Raw genomic sequence first — 18224 nt, 5'->3', positions numbered from 1 at the left:
AGAGAGGAGAGGAGGAAAGTGCCTGCCATTAGAGGCAGGCTGGGGGGTGGCAGGGTGGCAGGAGAGAAACAGGGGTCCTTGGTGGTGGGAAATGGACACTGAGGGAGGGACGGATGTTGGATCCTTGTTTGACCAAAACCTGTAAGTGTATTTCATAAAGTAGTAAAGTAAAGTAAAGGCCCTCCCATTGATCATTGATTTGATCGAGAGGGCCCAGTAACGTCTCCATTGGAGACTTCGTTGTTACTGTGTCTGGCATATCGAATACGTCACGGGGAGCTTGCCAGGCTCTGCTGTGTGGGCGAGATACTCTCGGTAGCTTGCCGGGCTCTCCGAGAGGGGTGCGAGGAATCGAACTCGGGTCGGCCATGTTGGCTGCGTGCAAGGCAAACGCCCTACCGCTGTGCTATCGGCCTCGAGTGTATTTCATGGTGACTCAATTTGAACAATAAAAATTTTTAAAAATTTTTTTAAAAAGAGGTAAGGCACAAAGACAGATTGATTCAGGTGTGTGTGTGTGTGTGTGTGTGTGTGTGTGAGAGAGAGAGAGAGAGAGAGAGGAGACAGAGAAAGACAGACAGAGAAAGAGAGAGACAGAGAGACAGAGAACTGGGGTTCAGGCACTGGCCTTGCACACTCCCTATGGCACACTCAAGACTGCTGTGTGGCTCTGGAGAGGCCTGAGAAGGAAGAGGGAGGCTAGAGAACCCCCAGCACTTCACATCTTTGCTTTAAACCACTATCGCAGTTGGTTTAGCTAAGAATCTCCAGAAAGGGTGCCTGGGACCCCTCACAGCCTCCCAGAAAAAAGGAAGGAAGGAAGGAAGGAAGGAAGGAAGGAAGGAAGGAAGGAAGGAAGGAAGGAAGGAAGGAAGGGAGGGAGGGAAGGAGGGAGGGAGGGAGGAAGAAAGAGAGAGAAAGAAAGAAAGAAAGAAAGAAAGAAAGAAAGAAAGAAAGAAAGAAAGAAAGAAAGAGAGAAAGAAAGAGAGAGAGGAAGGAAGGAAGGAAGGAAGGAAGGAAGGAAGGAAGGAAGGAAGGAAGAGAGAAAGACAGAAAGAGAGAAAGAAAAGAAAAAGAAAAGCCAGAAGCCAGGCTGTTGTAAGGGTTTGTTCTGATGAAAACGTTGAAGAAACTCCTGAAAGTAGGTGTGGAAACAGTGCGATACTTATGGGGTTCTGTGCCTGAGGAGGGGGGAGCACTTTAGATTCAGGAAATCGCTAGATGTTCCCAAAGTGAAAAGACAGGATCTGATTGGCCCACGGAATGCAAGTCGGCTACCGGCCCTTTCTGAGAATTGCCCAGGAGTGTTCCCGAGAAGTGGAGAGTGAGCAGGACAGGCAGCGGGGAAAACTTATCTGCAGTCTTTATTCACACTCACGCTCACTACACTTCAGCCCTGCTGCCCGTGAGGCACCTGGACGATGTCACTGTACTCCGAACTCCTTTGTCAGGCTGCTCTCAGTTAGTCAGGTCCATATCCTTCATTGTCCCTGTATTTTATCCATCTGGGGGTTGGGTGTACAGTGGTAGGTTCCCATGAGCTGTGAACCAACTCATGTGAACCAGTTGGTTCAACACAATCTCCTGAGTGAGGTCGATTCCCGGTCTGAGCAGCGGGAGAGAGGACGGCTTCTCCCAACATGACTGTGTTTTGCTGAGCTGGTCTGAGAAATACAATACCCCGTAATTTTTTGATGAAATAAATACAGAAGGGCCTCCTGGTAAACCGGAGGATGGCCTAGTGTGGGGGCTGTGGGAAAGGAGATGGGAGAGGGAGGCTGTTAAATTGTAGTGATTTCCGTGTCCTCAGGCAAAGGAAATCAGATAATTAGCTCCAAGACAGAATCAAGCGCATTTACGTATTTCAGAATGAAAACAATTTACTCTGCAGCATAAAAAAAAAAAGCTCCCCCCCCAAAAAAAAAGCTAAATGACATCATTTTTCACTTACTTGTGTTTCTGAAGTTTTTTCTAGCTCTCTTTATGAAGATAATTTGGGGTGAGATTGCCCAGGGAATCCTCTTTCTTTCTCTGCTTGGACATGGAATTGTCGCCAACGTGCTTGTATTTGTAGGACATTTAAGTACGTTAGTTAAGGGTCCTGAGAGAAAACCCGTAGACCTTCTCATCATCCATCTGGTTTTTGCAAATGCAATCATTATTTGTACCAAAGGAAGCAATGACCTAGCCACCATCTTTCATCTGGGGGATTTCCTAGGGGATCTTGGGTGCAAACTCGTGCTGTATCTGGTCCGAGTGGCACGAGGCCTTTCCATCTGCACCACCTGTCTGCTCTCCGTGCTCCAGGCCATCACCCTCGGTCCCAGGAGCGCCTCCTGGCAAAAGCTCAAACCGCGAACCCCACGGCAAATGCTCCCCTACCTCCTCCTGATCTGGGTCATTAATTTCCTCATAAGCTCCAACTTGCTCTTCTTGATGACGTCAGCCTATAGCATGAACACATCTGGAATCAGTCCACTCAGTGGACATTGCCACATGCAAGAAACTGGGCCGGTAATGCAATGGCTCTTCGTGGCCCTCATGGCTCTGCGGGACATTTTCTTCCAGAGCCTCATGGGCTGGAGCAGTGGGTACATGGCTGTCCGTCTGTATAAGCATCATCAACGCGCCCTTTCCCTTCGGAAGGCCAGGCTGCAAGGAAACCTCAGCCGGGAGTTGAGAGCCGCTCACAGTATCCTCGTTCTCATGACCTGTTTCCTTTTCTTTTACTGGTTAGATTTTCTTTTCTCTTTTTTCATTGCCTCCTCCTTGACCGTCAATCCTGTCATTTTGACTATTAAAATGTTTCTAACAATTGGCTATGCTAGTCTCAGCCCCTTGGTGTTGATCAGCAGGAATGCTTGTGTGGCTAAGGTCTGAAGAGATCACTGAGAAGTGAAAACGTTTCTTGGAGGACTGATTTCTATGGGCACTAAAGAATAGTGGATTTAGTAATACATATAAGATATATGTATCAGCTTTTACTGTTAATAAAAGCTTTTAAAAATGAACTCAGTTTTAATTTTTCAGGAGAGTCCTCATACTTGAGGAATAGTCCTCATACTATTCTAAGAATTTTCTTTTTTTTTAATTTTTAATTAATTTTTTATTTTATAAGGTTGTTCACAATAATTTATTACGTTCAACATTCTAACACCAAACTCATTACTATTACACCTTACCACCACCATTATTTACAATTTTACCACCATCACCCAACTCTGCCCCCAAAGCAGATCCTAAATCATTTACTTTGCATTATTTGTTAAGAGCAATCCGCTAAAAATGATTCCAAAAATTCTCTTTAAAATATATGAAGGGGCTGGAGCGATAGCACAGCGGAGAGGGCGTTTGCTTTGCACGCAGCCGACCGGGTTTTGATTCCCAGCATCATGAAGATAATTGGTGCCCCTTGCACCGCCAGGAGTAATTCCTGATTGCATGAGCCAGGAGTAACCCCTGTGCATCACTGGGTGTGACCCAAAAACAAAAACAAAAACAAAAAAAAAGGAGAGAAAAGTATTTGAAGACTGTTGTATCTCCCCTTGGAGCCATCCTTGTATAAGAGATTACTAACATGTTAGTACAGTTTGAGCCTTGTGTGCATATATATATGCACACATTATATGCACACAATATATATATATATATATATATATATATATATATATATGCCTGGCTGTCCTCGCCGGGGCCCCTTGGAGGGGAGCGGGTTGAGTTTCCCTCCCCGCCCCGACCAGGGTTCCGTCAGCCGAAGACCTCCAGGACCAGCCACCACCATGCTGAGACCACTCTCCACACGCAGACGTGGGGGCAGGAGACTCTGTGCTTTTCTCTTCCGACATCTCACACTCTACTCCATGGAGGTGCCAAGAGTAGCACACCACATTGGATAGAGAAGAAAGTAGAGGAAAACCGATCTCCATCCAAAAAAACAAATTAATATATATAAAATATATATATATATGCACACAAGGCTCAAACTGTACTAACATGTTAGTAATCTCTTATACAAGGATGGCTCCAAGGTGAGATACAACAGTCTTCATATACTTTGAAGAGTATGAGATGTCACTCGGGCAGGTGTGGAAGCACCTCTGCAGCTTGTTGATCTCTTTCAGGATTTATTTGTGAGTCCTAAGGATTTCCTTTTTTGTGGTTGTTTTTTTAATTTTTTTATTAAGCCACCTTGAAATACAGTTACAAAGCTTTCGTGTTTGATATTCAGCTATACAATGATCCATCACCCATCCCTTCACCAGTGCAAAGTTTCCACCACCAATATCCCCATTATCCATCCCCTCCACTTCCAGCCCAGTCCTTACCCTGCCTCTACGGCAGACAATTGCTCAGAATCTCTCTCTCTCTCTCTCTCTCTCTCTCTCTCTCTCTCTCTCTCTCGTTGGGCATTATATTTTGCTCGAATATTCCCACCATCATTCAAGCCTGTCTTCCAGGGGCAGATGCTAGATCATTTATTTTCCAGTGCTCACTTTGCATATCAAGAAAGGTGGCGCATTCCATCTGGAGAAGGCAGGGAGACTGCACTAGCTCCATCAGGAGCATCCCAGTGATATGGGCTCAGTATGGGGCCCGGAGAATTCTCTGGTGTTGTGGTGCCCGCCGGGACTCTTCATTGCTGTGCACGGAAAGATGGCACCGGGGACAGTTGAGGTCCTAAGGATTTTCGTGAGCTCTAGGAAATGATTAAGAAATAATCTTTCCAGCATGTCTTTCCATTCTCCCTACTCTGTGTCTTGTGTGCTTGCTTTGCCAATTCTTCTCCTACTTATTTACTTGGTTTTTTTAAATGAACAAAGGAAGGAGAGAAGTAGCAAGGTAAAAAAAATCTCAGAGCCAGATAGTACAAGGGGTCAGTCACATGCCTTGCATGTGGTCAGTCCAGTTCCCTGCATGTCCCCACAGGCACCACCAGGAGTAATCCCTGAGTATGGAGCCAGGATCAAGACCTGAGCACTGCCTGGAGCTCCCCTCTCCCCCACAAAGGGTAAAAAAAACAGTACTCTTTCTTTCTGTCTCTCTCACAAAACATTTACAGAAATCTTCACACTATGTGAATGGGTGGGCTTATCAGACCACGTGGCAGCCTCTGATGCACTATTGACTGAGGAATGTTCTTATTTCCAGCAAAAACACATTCCCACCATCTACGTATTTTTGTAAAGATTGTAAGGCTAGTGACGCTGGATTCCATGGGATCAGTCCTTTCAGAAAGGAGACGCTGAGAGAAGAATCAAGTGTGATCATCTGTGTGCTGGAAGTAGATAAAGGACCAAACATGACAACCTCTCAGTATCTGTATTGCCAACCATTATGCCCAAAAGTAGAGAGACAGTATAGAGGATATCGCCTGCCATGGAGGCAGGGGGAGGGTGGGAAAGTGGGGGTATACTGGGTGGTAGAGAATGTGCACTGGTGGAGGGATTGGTGCTCGATCATTGTATGACTGAAACTCAAACATGAGAGCATGTAACTGTATCTCACGGTGATTCAATTAAAAAAAATGTGATCATCTTTCCCCCACATGCTCCTACAATACATCAATCTGTCTTTAGGAGTTCCCCTTACAGTGATTGATCAATAGGTTCACCACCAAAATTCTAGTGCCATTCCCACTGTCAAATTGATTCTTCTCTCCCCTTTCATAGTTATTTTTCACTATCCAGGTTATCCAGATTTCTAACAAGGTGATTGCAGGTAGTACTGACTAATATCACTGCATCACTGTATGCAGCTACCTTGGAACCCGCAGAATTGCCAGAAACTAGCTCCCCAATCTGTTCTGTCTAGTGTTTCCCGGGACATTACTAATAATTGCCACAGAGTTATCCAACTCCCGCCCCCTCCCTTCCCCACAAATTCATTAGGACACTAGAAGACTTTGTTGTCTCTTTCATTAAAGCCTGAAACTGTGTCATTCTGAAACTCCCTGGCAGGCATTTCCTATGTCAGCTGCTTGGTATAATCCCCTCAGCGACCTCACAATTCCGGGATGACCCTCAGAGGCATGTAAATAAACTTTTCTCTGTTTTCTCTCCCAGACAGCCAAGTTGATGAGTAACAAACAACTAAACATTCAATTCCTCTGCTCCTGAAATCTCACTATCCACTTTTCCAAAAAAGTATTTGGATTCTCCAGAAATATTTGCTGCTTCTGAAAGCCATACCAAGCCTGCTCTTTGTAAGAGGTTCAGTTACAATATATGCTTTCTGGTGGCTGGTTAAAGAAACTTTGGTACATTTACACAATGGAGTACTATGTAGCTGTTAGAAAAGATGAAGTTATGAAATTTACATACAAGTGGTACTACATGGAAAGTATCATGTTAAGCGAAATGTCAGAAAGAGCGGGATAGACACAGAAAGATTGCATTCATCTGGGAAACAGAAAGTAACAAAATAGGAGACTAATACCCAAGAATGGCTGAGATTAGTACCAGGAATTTTGCTCCATGACTTGGAGGCCAGCCACACATGCTAGGGGAAAAGGAAGCTCAGATAGAGAAGAGAGCACCAAATAAAGGGTGTTGTGAGGATCCTCCCAGGGTGGGAGAAGCATGCTGAAAGTGGACTATTGACCAAACATGATTGCCACTCAATGCCTCTCTTGCAAAACACAGTACCCAAAAGAAGAGAGAGAGAACAAGGGGGAATTTCTTGCCACAGAGGTAGGGTGGGGGGGATGGGGGGTGGGAGGGATGCTGGGACCCGTGGTGGTGGAGGATGGGCACTGGTGGAGGGATGGGTACTTGATCATTGTATAACTGAAACCCAAGCACAAAAATTTATAAGTCTATAACTGTACCTCATGGTGTTTCACTAATAAATATGTATCACTTAATCACTTAATCACTTAATCCCCGTTATTCATCGATTTATTCGAGCGGGTGCCAGTAACGTCTCCATTCATCCCGGTTGCGTGCTAGCGTAGCCCAATGGTATCTGTTCGTTCTAGGAACATGCAGAGCCTCAAACCGATCATTCAGGGTCTTGACGAAGAAGTCTGACCATCTTATAGGTGGGCGTCCACGTGATCTTTTGATGTCTCGTGGAATCCAATCAGTAATGGCTCTAGTCCAGCGGTTGTCTGTAAACCTCATTACGTGTCCAGCCCATCTGATTTTTGATGTCTTGGCAAATGAGACAGCGTCCCTGATTCTTGAGCGTTGACGAAGATCAGAACTCCGGATTTTATCTCTCATTTGAGTGAATCGTGATATTCCAAGCATAGTTCTTTCGATTCCTCTTTGAGAGACCCGTATAGTGTTCTCATCCTGTTTTCGTAGGGTCCAGGTCTCTGAGGCATATATATATATGCTTTCTGGGAGTTTGTTGAATTAATTTTCTGCTTGAAACAGATATGCGTTAGCATCTAGTACATAGAAAAATAGTTACTTTAACACCAGTATTCGGATTTTCACATTAAAAATCACCCATACATATAAGGTTGTTAAATATAACTTTAAAACGAAGACCTAACTCTTCCTCTCATGTGCCATGCTGCTTGATGAGACTTTTTTTTTTTCCTCCATGCTCAAAAGTGGACCGTCTGGGGACCTCCACTTAGAATTCTTGGCCTGAGATCAGGTTTTGAAAAGGTTCGCGTCCATAGACCGTAGAACAGTGCCATCTAGTGGCCACCCAGTGGAGGCACGCCCCTCCAGAGCATAATCTTTGCCGAAAATCACTGAAGATTTAGTGAGTGAATGGAAAGTGTCTAACTCACTGTCTTTATTAACTATGCACAGTTTCTCAGGACCTTTACGGATCATACCCTCCTCCTGGACTGTGTTGGAATGGTACTGAAAAAGCAAATTCCGTTATAGTTCAGCCTAAATTTATTCACCAAAAATTTTTGCTTACAGTGTCCAAATTCGTCGTCTGGACATCTAAAATCAATAGAGAGGAGAGCTGGACTTACACCTCCATTTCTGGAATTCTATCCCAGGCACACTTGGGTTCCTCTGGCTTTGCCCTGTCTCTCCTTTAGAGGACCGTAGGGGCCACACGAGCTTTGGCCCCACATCAATTTTGAGAAGATGGGAAAAGCGTTCCGGGACGAGGTTCTGCGTTGTTTCCTTTTCCTTGGGTTCGAAACGATCAGAAATAGAATAATGGAGATCTGATTCATTTATTCTCGAAAGAATGGGTGAAAGGCTAAAGTGAGAGTGGTGGGGAATTAGCTCAGGTGGTAGAGCGCTCGCTTAGCATGCGAGAGGTGGTGGGATCGATGCCCACATTCTCCAAGTTTTACTGCTCCGACCCTTGTTGGCAAAGTTGGTTTCTGGTAGAAAGGAAGAGTGTAGAAGTTACTTATTTTGTGGTAACTCAAAACCTGCTGAAGGACCTCACAAGGTAGATTTAGCAGGAGTCCCACGCCTTGGCCATACCAAGAAGGGAACTGGAGAAAGAGTAACGGGGGACCAGCAACGGTCCGCCAGTACCGCAGGCAGGTGCACCCCTTGAGTGAGTACCGGCAAGGCAGAGGCTCCGTTATTCCCGGAGTGAACTCTTTCCGGTGCAACACTAAATAGAATGATTTTCAAGTCGTACCAGCTGCGTGGTGGGAAACAAAAAGAGCATTATTTGGAAAAGTATATTTGCTGTTTTATTTGAAATGCAAGAGCTGTCACTCAGCGGCCCTCTTAGCGCAGTAGGCAGCGCGTCAGTCTCATAATCTGAAGGTCCTGAGTTCGAGCCTCAGAGAGGGCAAGATTTTGTTGGACGGTTAAGTTGTTCACTTAGATGGAATGATTGATTCGCAAGTCGCATTGATTGCATTCACTAAAAGCTGGAGATTGATAAAGTGAGTAAGATTTTATCTTGCTTTGGAAAGTGGGCAGATCGGAACTAACCCTGCTCACTCGGGGTAGTTAGCAAGCAGTCCCTCTGTTTTAGCACCTAAAAACCTGAAGCTCATAAGTTGGAGAGAGTAATTTTCTCTCTTTCATACCTTGGTCTAACTTATTTTGGTTCGTGTATTATATTAAAACTGAAGAAGTGGAACATGGGATAAGTACTGCCAAATTAAAACAAATAATAAATCACCATTACTGGCCTTTGCTATTTGACTCAATGCCTGCGGGGAATGGTTAAATCACTTTCCAGTGGTTTGAGGAAACAGGGTGTGAAGGAATTTCAACTATAAGGAAGACTACAAGCTATAGTCGATCGTTGATATTTCTGTCCATAGGATGGAAGAAGAAAGGAAAATGTCTTTCCCAGCTTTGTGATTTGAGGATCACCTAATTATATGATGGGGTGACTGTAGTGTGGCAACAGCCATGCACTTTCCAGTTAACATATTTCTTAAATATTTATACTGTTGTTTGGGACTTTTCTAAGTGAGTGGTCGCAAGGTCAACCTAAAGTCAACCTGCAGCAAACAGTGATTCAAAAATTTTAAAATGGTGTGTGTGTGGGGGGGGGGGGGGGGGCGGAGCAGAGTTCAGAATTCCCTCCCTGGCAGAACATTTCACTGCAGGGGATGGGGGTAGAGATGAATAAATAAAATGCATGATAATAGCTAATTAAGAAGGGCTGGAAAACCTTTGGTTTTCAAGGAAGGAGTCAGGAAAACTTTCTACTTTATTTATTTTGGCTTCAAGGGGATTCTCTTAGTGAATTTACAGGACAAAACCATCATTTGCAGCTCTTTATCCACCAGGATTAAATACACACGCCTGTATGGTGCCACCAACAGGTCAACCTCTACCTACAGGGCAAGTGCATCAGCAGCCTGATGGTGCCCTCAGGCTTCCTGATACCCAAAAATTGCTGCTGTGCCTTGGCCAGACCCCAACAACTTGGGGCCAAGTTTACCAATAAATTAAGCTGCCAAAAGTTAGGTAGGTGGGAGCGAGGTATGCCCACAAACCACTTCTGGCCCAAGTATACGAGCTCATTTATTCATTTATTGACTTTGTTTCAGAGATCCATAAATAAACTCTAAAGAGCTCAAAAACTGCAGTTAATCTTGGATTCGAGCTTGGCTGAACAGACTGGGGTAAATCAGAGGGGGACAGGTTGACCTGGTGCCTGCCCAAGCAGAGCTCCTGGCAGTCGCTTACTTTCCACAACCGAAAATCGCTGCCATATCCCCAGCCTGACTCCATCGTCTCACTAAGATATAATCTGCTGAAAATTTCAGGTATGTGGATTTTGTTGCTGAAATCTCCAGGCTTTCTCAGGGGTTGTGATGGGCTACCTCCCCCAAAGTGGCCATCCAATTGAAAAGCTACTCCAGCCTTATCATCCGGATAAAAATACCAAGTGCCCCGAACAAACATCATGGCCTCTTAGCATCTATATTGCAAACCATGATGCACAAAAGGAGAAGGAGAGAGAGAGAGCAAGAAGGAAAGTGTCTCCCACACAGGGAGGCTAGAGGGTGGGAGGGTATTGGGAGATGGTGATAGAGAAACAGGGGACATTGGTGGTGGGAAATGTACACTGGTAGAGGGATGGGTGTTGGATCACTGTATGACTGAAACTCAATTATGAACCACTTTGTAATGGTCTATCTCATGGATATTCAATTAAAATTTTTTTTAAGTAATGTGGAGTTCACACCCAATTCAATCAACTTAATCAATGGCTTAATAAGTAGCAGAACTCCTATATTAAAGCAAATAAATAAATATATGCTAAGTTCTTTTCACAACATAAAACATATCTGGCCCCTTAGGGCCCTGAATCTGCAATGCTGTCATTAGTAGCACCACTGTAGGGTGGAAAAGGACACACCCCGCAACAAATCAGTGCGATGGCCCCGGGATTATCGAGTTTCCAAGCCAGGGTGGTTGTCAGCAGTGGAAGGAGACAAAAACAACTGCCCTCTCTGAGGCTCGAACTCAGGACCTTCAGATTATGAGACTGACGCGCTGCCTACTGCGCTAAGAAGGCAATGGGTAAGTTTGGGTGTTCTAACAAAGAACGAAAATTTAAGGAAAGTTCTAGAAACAATCAGTATATGCAAGATTAAGTGTCCTTCTGTCATAATTTACCAGACCATATGGTAAGTTTATTGTGGAGATATGAAAATGGGTAGCAGGCAAGATGGTGTTGGTCAGAATCTCCCCTGTAAAGTTACTGTGCCGCCTTCTTCTTCTTCTTCTTCTTCTTCTTCTTCTTCTTCTTCTTTCTTCTTCTTCTTCTTCTTCTTCTTCTTCTTCTTCTTCTTCTTCTTCTTCTTCTTCTTCTTCTTCCTCCTCCTCCTCCTCCTCCTCCTCCTTCTTCTTCTCCTCCTCCTCCTCCTCCTTCTCCTTCTCCTTCTTCTTCCTTCTTTTTGTTTTGGAGGGCAGCACAGCCAGCAGTACTCAGGGGTTACTCCTGGCTCTGCACTCAAGGATCACTCCTGGTGGTGCTCAGGGAACCATATGGGGTACTGGGGATTGAACCGGGCTTGATCTTGTGCAAAGCAAGAGCCTTATCCACTGTACTATTCCTCCAGCCTACTCTTCTTTATTCTTTTCTATTCCATTATATGGAATCAAGTCATTAGGTTTAACCCTCACATAGAGGGTGATGGTGTGTAATGAGGAGAATAAATAAAAACCCACCTCTCCAGTGGGTTTCAATTATCTGGAATCATCTGGTAAATATTTGTCCCATTGGACTGGAAAGATCAAACAGTGACCAAGGCACTTGCCTTGCAAATTGCTGGCCCTGGTTTAATCCCTGAAACCACATATGATACCCTGAGTACTATATTTGGAGTGACCCCTGAGTGCAGAGCCAGGAGGAAGGCATGGGTTCCTCTGGGTATGGCCCCCAAACCCAAAATAAATATTTGTTCCATCATGCATTTTATTGCTTCATTCAATCATTTATTTTTTATCAACTTACCGACCCGAGTTCGATTCCTCCGCCCCTCTCGGAGAGCCCAGCAGCTACCGAGAATATCTCGCCCCCACGGCAGAGCCTGACAAGCTACCCGTGATGTATTCGATATGCCAAACACAGTGACAAAAAAAAAAAAGTCTCCAATGGAGACGTTACTGGGCCCGCTCGAGCAAATCGATGAACAACGGGAGTACAGTGACAGTGACAGTCACTTAAGACTATTGGATTTGTTTGGTACTTGAACTCTAAATCCAATGTTATTTGAACTCTAGATCTTGGGCTCTACCACTCTGCAGAATCAATACCAGTGACTGGACTGGCCTCAGTAGAGAAGGCAGAGATCACAAAGGTATTACTGAAACAAATCTGCACTGATGGGCAGTGAAGAATGTCAAAATCAGTTTTCCCTCCTCTGCCTGACTTTACTGTTGTCACCAGTGGAAAAGGAACCACTTGTGGAAACTGCAAAGGCACCAGTACAAGTCTGATGGTCAGGGCTACACGCATCGATCTCAGGCTAAGTCTGGGCCATGGCTACGGGTCTTGAGTTTCTTGAGCCAGGAACATTGTGTTGCACTGAACCTGAAAAATACACATGTGCAAAGAAATGCAAGTATAAGTGAACATCTCCAAGAACTGTATGAACTGCTTCAAATGCAAGTGACCAGACCTAGATCAGTAGACGATGCTTGAGCCCTACAAGGCCCGTTTCTCATGGTTTCTGGACACTGCACCTCACCTCAAAGGTCACCAGAATGATTCTAGCACTCAAATATTTTGTCTAATAAAAATACAATGTAGTCTGGAAGGAATCTGAGAAACGATTGGACTTTGAGATATTTCTTACAAATTATTCCTGAGTTTTGGAGATAAAGGGGTGAGGTGGGGGAGTCGAAATTAAAGTCTGGATAACCTGGACCACTAGCGGATCCATGTTTGGCAACTGTACTATTTCCTGCACCCCAGTCCCGCTTTTAATTAATTACTCCATGTTTCCTATCACTGGGCTCGGGATTATTTTTGACTCAGCTAATTACCAAGCATGAGGGAGAGGGGAGAGATGGACCCCAGGGATGGACAAGGTGCAGACAAACCCTCCATCCCAAGGGACCCAGAACTTACGACACTGACATCGCGACCACAGGGAGACTTGACCTGAGCTCTGGGCTTTGGGAAAGGATAAACAGAGCCTGGCATGGGCTACCGTGCAGGAGACTGCTTGGAGCTGTGCTGGGCAGAGCCGGCGTGAGTACCCCCTGACTACCCAGGCTTGGGGCTTCTGTGAGTGACCGGAAAGAGTTGGAGAGGACTGATGAGGGCCAGGCCAGGAGAAAGCAGTCTGAGCTAGTCTGTCCCTTGTGAGAGAGGAAGGTGCCGGGACGCAGGGAGAGGACAATTACCTCCCGTCAGCCTGGCAGACACGCCTGTAGCTCTCCATGCTGCAGGGGCGCTGACGGGCACTGGTGTTGGTTGTGCTGTGCCCAAGGTGTCCTTTTCACAGAGGACAGAGGAACAGGACTTGAGGGTGTGAGGATCTCAGAGTGTTTGTTCTGTGTACTGTGCACGTGCCCTGCGTGTGTGGCTTCAGCTGTGTGTGCCTGGCTATACCACAGCCCTGTGTCTGTCTTAGGACCATGCCCGCCCTTCCCACTGTTTTCTAAAGGAAACCCGACTTGACCAGAGAGACCAATGCATTGCCGGGACTCTCATGTGCTAGAAAGGAGAACTTCTGAAAGCTTATCTGAAAATACACAGAGGGCCCAGAGAGGGCTGGAGGGTATGCTTTGTGCCCAGGGGAGGCCTGGCTCCAAGCCAGGGAACCCGCCACTGCCAGGAGTGGACTCTGAACTGCTGTGTCCACTGGGTGTGACTCACCCCAAACTAGAAGAGACACTTAATCCTTCTCTTTTCGAGGCGGGTGCGGGGGGTGGTGGAGAGCACAGGAGGTAGTGCTCGGGGCTTGTAGGGTAACATTGGCATGTCACAGGGAGCCTAGGTTTATCACAGTGCTCCTGAGGCACTCCCATTCTTCTGTGTTTATCTGCAACTTCCTTCTCTGTGCTTTGATTCCCCAACCAGTCTATCAACATTTTCCCCTAAGCAATACCTGTGACTTATAAAGTGAAATATTGCTTTTTTTTCTCCTCCTTATATCCTTTGCATAGTTACTTCAGAGCAATGTCCTTTTTGTAGAGACACAGGAAGACAGTTAATGCTATGCTTTTGTAAGTTGGGAGTTAATTGACTGCAAATAATATTTACTCCTGGGCATCTGTTCTCTCAAGTTAAGCCTCAGTTGCCCTTAGTTCCTAGCACCCCAAAATCAGGGTCCCGACGAAGGATTGGATGGATTCAAGGTAAGCTGTGAGCTATCCTGGCATCAAAATGGGCCAGGCCAAAGCTCCATAATACTTAACTAAGAGTTAAGAGCACAGTCATGGGCAAATTCTGTCATGATCCAAAAAGTAACAACTGGGGACTGGAGCGATAGCACAGCGGGTGGGTAGGGCGTTTGCCTTGCACGCAGCCAACATGGCCGACACAGGTTCGATTCCCAGCATCCCATATGGTCCCCCCCCCCCCCCCCCGAGCACCGCCAGGAGCAATTCCTGAGTTCATGAGCCAGGAGTAACCCCTGAGCATCGCCGGGTGTGACCCAAAAAGCAAAAAAAAAAAAAAAAAAAAAAGTAACAACTGGATTAGGACCCTGTTAGGGTTAGGAAAGACTGATCTGGCCTGAGCAATGTAGTCTGAGATCTATATGAGATGCCCCCCAGGAGAGCCACCCTACAAGTTTAATGTATCTCTTACTGTGTCTATACAAAGTGATTAATATTACTAAGGAGTAGAATTAAGATGAATGTTTAAACGGTTGTTGGACTAAGGAAAGGAGAAAAGCACTCCTAGATGGTATTTGGCCCTTAGGTGGGTTTTCTTGCTGAATGAGAGTCTGTCCTGGAAGAAGCTTCCTCTGAGGGAGGGACCTTACATCCATCGACTGTACGAGGACACCTCTGTGTAATTGCTGCCCCAACCCCCTCATGATTTGGGAGATAACTAAGGCTGTAAGACAGGCAGGGGAAGAGAATCAAGCTGAATCCAGAATGAAGGAGCAGGATCCAGAGAGGAGGGATGAAGGAGAATCGGGGGAAGGAGAATCAGGAGAGAACAGAGACGAGATGGGAATAAACTGCAATGGATCACCAACCAGCCCGGTCCTCGTTTCCTCCTTCACCGCCCATGTCCTTGGTCTGGGGGGGTGTGGAGGGGGGAGTGGCCCAAGACCACCAACCTCAAGCAGCGAGAAAGCGGGGCAGCCTTCGTATTTATTTTTTGAATACACAGGGTTTACTGATTGCCATCAGGGATCATTGCTACGTACTGTTTGTTTGCTTATTTGTTTTTTTTTTTTAAAAAAAAAGAGAAACCCAGGCCGAGTGACAGTAGGGTGGGTATCCCATATGGTCCCCCAAGCACCGCCAGAAGTAATTCCTGAGTGTAGAGCCAGGAGTAACTTCTGAGCTTCAGGCTGGGTGTGGCCTAAAAAGCCCAAAAAGGAAAAAAAAAGGGGGGGGGGTAAGCCTTAAGGTATTTGTCACAGCTGGTTGTGACCCACAAACAAACAAACAAAAGTTAAGAGAGAGAGAGAGAGAGAGAGAGAGACAGAGACAGAGACAGAGACAGAGAGAGAAGCCCATAAGGGCAGGAGCGATGGTACAGCACAGGGCACTCGTCGGGTTCAATCTGGGGCATCCCATAAGGTCCTGACTGCAGAACCAGGTGTAACACTGGGTGTGGCCCAAAAATGAAAAAAAAAAAAAAAGAAGCAAAATAATAAGAATGAGAAAGGGGTAAGCCTTAGGGCCTGAGAGATAATACAGCTGGCAGGGCTTTTGCCTTGCATACAGGTTCAGCCCAGGCACCCCATATGGTCCCCCAAGCACCGCCTGGAATGATTCCTGAGTGCAGAGTCAGGACTAACCCCTGAGCTTCAGGCTGGGTGTGGCCTAAAAAGCCCAAAAAGAAAAAAAAAGGCAGGGAGGGGGTATTTGCCACAGGCTCCTCTGAACAACTCGGTGTGGCCCTGAGGCCTCTGACCAACACTAGGGCACGGCACCACAGCGCCCTGACCTGGTGACTGGCCTCTGGGCGATGCTTGGGAGACCTCCTCTCTTCCCCTTGCCAACATAAGAAAAACCAGATTATAAATTCTAATGAAATAGGTATTTAATATTTTACATGTATTTCATACATATTTAAAGAAATCACAACATGAAGGAACTTCCTGGGGCAGGGAATTGGAGCGGGGGCATTTAACTGTGGTGGGAACTCTTCTGCTGATTCACTGGGATTGACCTCAGGGAGATGAAGAATGAGACTAGGACAGGCAATGGGGCGGGGGGGGGGGGGGTGGGAGGGAAGGGGTTAAGGAAGTGGGGGGTTCAGGAATACAACTTTAACCAGCTTAGTCCCACCTCCATGCAAGACCACTGGTCTTTGCTACTCCACCTTGGAGAGAGGATTCAGCCATATCACCTCCTAAATGAAACTATCGCAGTTTGTCAAGGACAGATCTTTGGGGGAAGGTACAACTCCTCATTGTCCTAATATTTGATCTATCTGAGGGTGGTTGCATAGAGGACTAGGAGGACCTGGGTGTGCCCCCATAGTATCCACTGCATGAGATCATTCACTGGTTCTGGGAAGTAAAAGAGAAGGAGGTATCTGAGTTGGTTCTCAGCATTGGAGCTTGAAAAGTGACAATATGGTATTGTGTTTTGCTGAGCTGGTCTGGAAAAAAAAATACGTTGTTGTATAATTTTTGGTTGAAAGGGATATATAGAAGGGCCTCTTCTTAAGCCAGGTGGAAGACCTAGAGTGTGCGTATGATTTGTTAAACTGTAGTGATGTCCATGTCTTGGTCAGCTGAAGCAAAGATGTGTTGAAGGAGATTATAGAATTATCAGAGCCAGAGTGATAGTACAACAGCTAAGACATTTGCCTTGCACACAGCCCATCTGGGTTCAATCCCCAGCATTCCACAGGGTCCCCCGAACATACCAGGAGAGATTCCTGAGTGCAGAGCCAGGAGTAACCCCTGAGCACTGCCAGGTGTGGCCCAAAACAAAACAAAAAAGTCAGATCAAGAACATTCAAGTGACAGAACCAAGTACATGTATACATTTCAGAATTGAAACTGTTCTTCCATTCACTTGACAGCAAAAAAAGCCCACAAACTTAAGATGTGCTATTTTTACTCACTTCTGTTTCTTAATTTTTTTCTTAGTTCTCTTCATGAAGAAGATGGTTTGGGTTATCTTTGTGCAGGGAATCCTCTTCCTTTCTTTGATTGCATACGGAATTGTGGGGAACACCCTTGTCTTTGTGAGACATAGCTATATTTTGGTGAGGGGTCCTGAAAAAAAACCCATAGACCTTCTCATCATCCATCTGGTTTTTGCAAATATAATCATTATATGCACCAAAGGAAGCAATAATCTAGCCACCATTTTTCATCTGAGGGATTTCCTAGGGGATCTTGGGTGCAAACTCGTGCTGTATCTGGTCCGAGTGGCACGAGGCCTTTCCATCTGCACCACCTGTCTGCTCTCCGTGCTCCAGGCCATCACCATCGGTCCCAGGAGCGCCTCCTGGCAAAAGCTCAAACCGCGAACCCCACGGCAAATGCTCCCCTACCTCCTCCTGATCTGGGTCATTAATTTTCTCATAAGCTCCAACTTGCTCTTCTTGATGACGTCAGCCTATAGCATGAACACATCTGGAATCAGTCCACTCAGTGGACATTGCCACATGCAAGAAACTGGGCCGGTAATGCAATGGCTCTTCGTGGCCCTCATGGCTCTGCGGGACATTTTCTTCCAGAGCCTCATGGGCTGGAGCAGTGGGTACATGGCTGTCCATCTGTATAAACATCATCAACGCGTCCTTTCCCTTCGGAAGGCCAGGCTGCAAGGAAACCTCAGCCCGGAGTTGAGAGCTGCTCACAGTATCCTCGTTCTCATGACCCTTTTCCTTCTCTTTTATTGGGGAGATTTCATTTCCTCCGTGTACATTGGCACCTTCTTTTCAAATAATGACCTCATAATAAGTGTTAAATCTTTTTTAATTATCGGTTATGCTAGTCTCAGTCCCTTCGTGCTGTTCACCAGACCCGTCCGTGTGTCCAAATGTCACTCATTGACCAGCAGAATTACTCCATGCACTGATTCCTCTGGGAACCTACGGATCTGCTCATTTGGAGGCTGCATTTAGGATTCATGTGTCAGCTTTTTCAGTGGATCAAAGCTTTTATAAATCGATTTAATTTTTGTTTTTTTTTCCAGAAGTGTCCTGATACT

At 45.8% G+C, this 18224-nt stretch overlaps 2 protein-coding genes and 3 non-coding genes across 5 annotated transcripts; 4 read left to right on the top strand and 1 right to left on the bottom strand.

The window, feature by feature from the left end:
- The first annotated feature begins 1983 nt into the window (after nt 1-1983).
- LOC130040152 (putative vomeronasal receptor-like protein 4) lies at nt 1984-2880 on the top strand. The gene has a single exon (XM_056132167.1). It carries the CDS (start codon nt 1984-1986, stop codon nt 2878-2880), a length of 897 nt encoding a protein of 298 aa, XP_055988142.1.
- A 5314-nt stretch (nt 2881-8194) lies between these two features.
- Nucleotides 8195-8267, top strand: TRNAA-AGC (transfer RNA alanine (anticodon AGC)). Its single transcript has one exon. It is a non-coding gene; the product is annotated as a tRNA-Ala (tRNA).
- A 393-nt stretch (nt 8268-8660) lies between these two features.
- TRNAM-CAU (transfer RNA methionine (anticodon CAU)) lies at nt 8661-8733 on the top strand. Its single transcript has one exon. It is a non-coding gene; the product is annotated as a tRNA-Met (tRNA).
- A 2120-nt stretch (nt 8734-10853) lies between these two features.
- TRNAM-CAU (transfer RNA methionine (anticodon CAU)) lies at nt 10854-10926 on the bottom strand. The gene has a single exon. It is a non-coding gene; the product is annotated as a tRNA-Met (tRNA).
- Nucleotides 10927-17169: 6243 nt separating this feature from the next.
- On the top strand, nt 17170-18138 carry LOC130040151 (putative vomeronasal receptor-like protein 4). Its single transcript, XM_056132166.1, has one exon. The coding sequence runs from the start codon at nt 17170-17172 to the stop codon at nt 18136-18138; it is 969 nt and encodes a 322-aa protein (XP_055988141.1).
- The last annotated feature ends 86 nt before the right edge of the window (nt 18139-18224 follow it).

This window comes from Sorex fumeus, unplaced genomic scaffold (assembly GCF_029834395.1).
Source record: "Sorex fumeus unplaced genomic scaffold, SorFum_2.1 ptg000094l, whole genome shotgun sequence".
NCBI lineage: Eukaryota > Metazoa > Chordata > Mammalia > Eulipotyphla > Soricidae > Sorex > Sorex fumeus.
The sequence above is the reverse complement of the archived record's forward strand: the minus strand, read 5'-3'. Positions and strand labels throughout refer to the sequence as shown.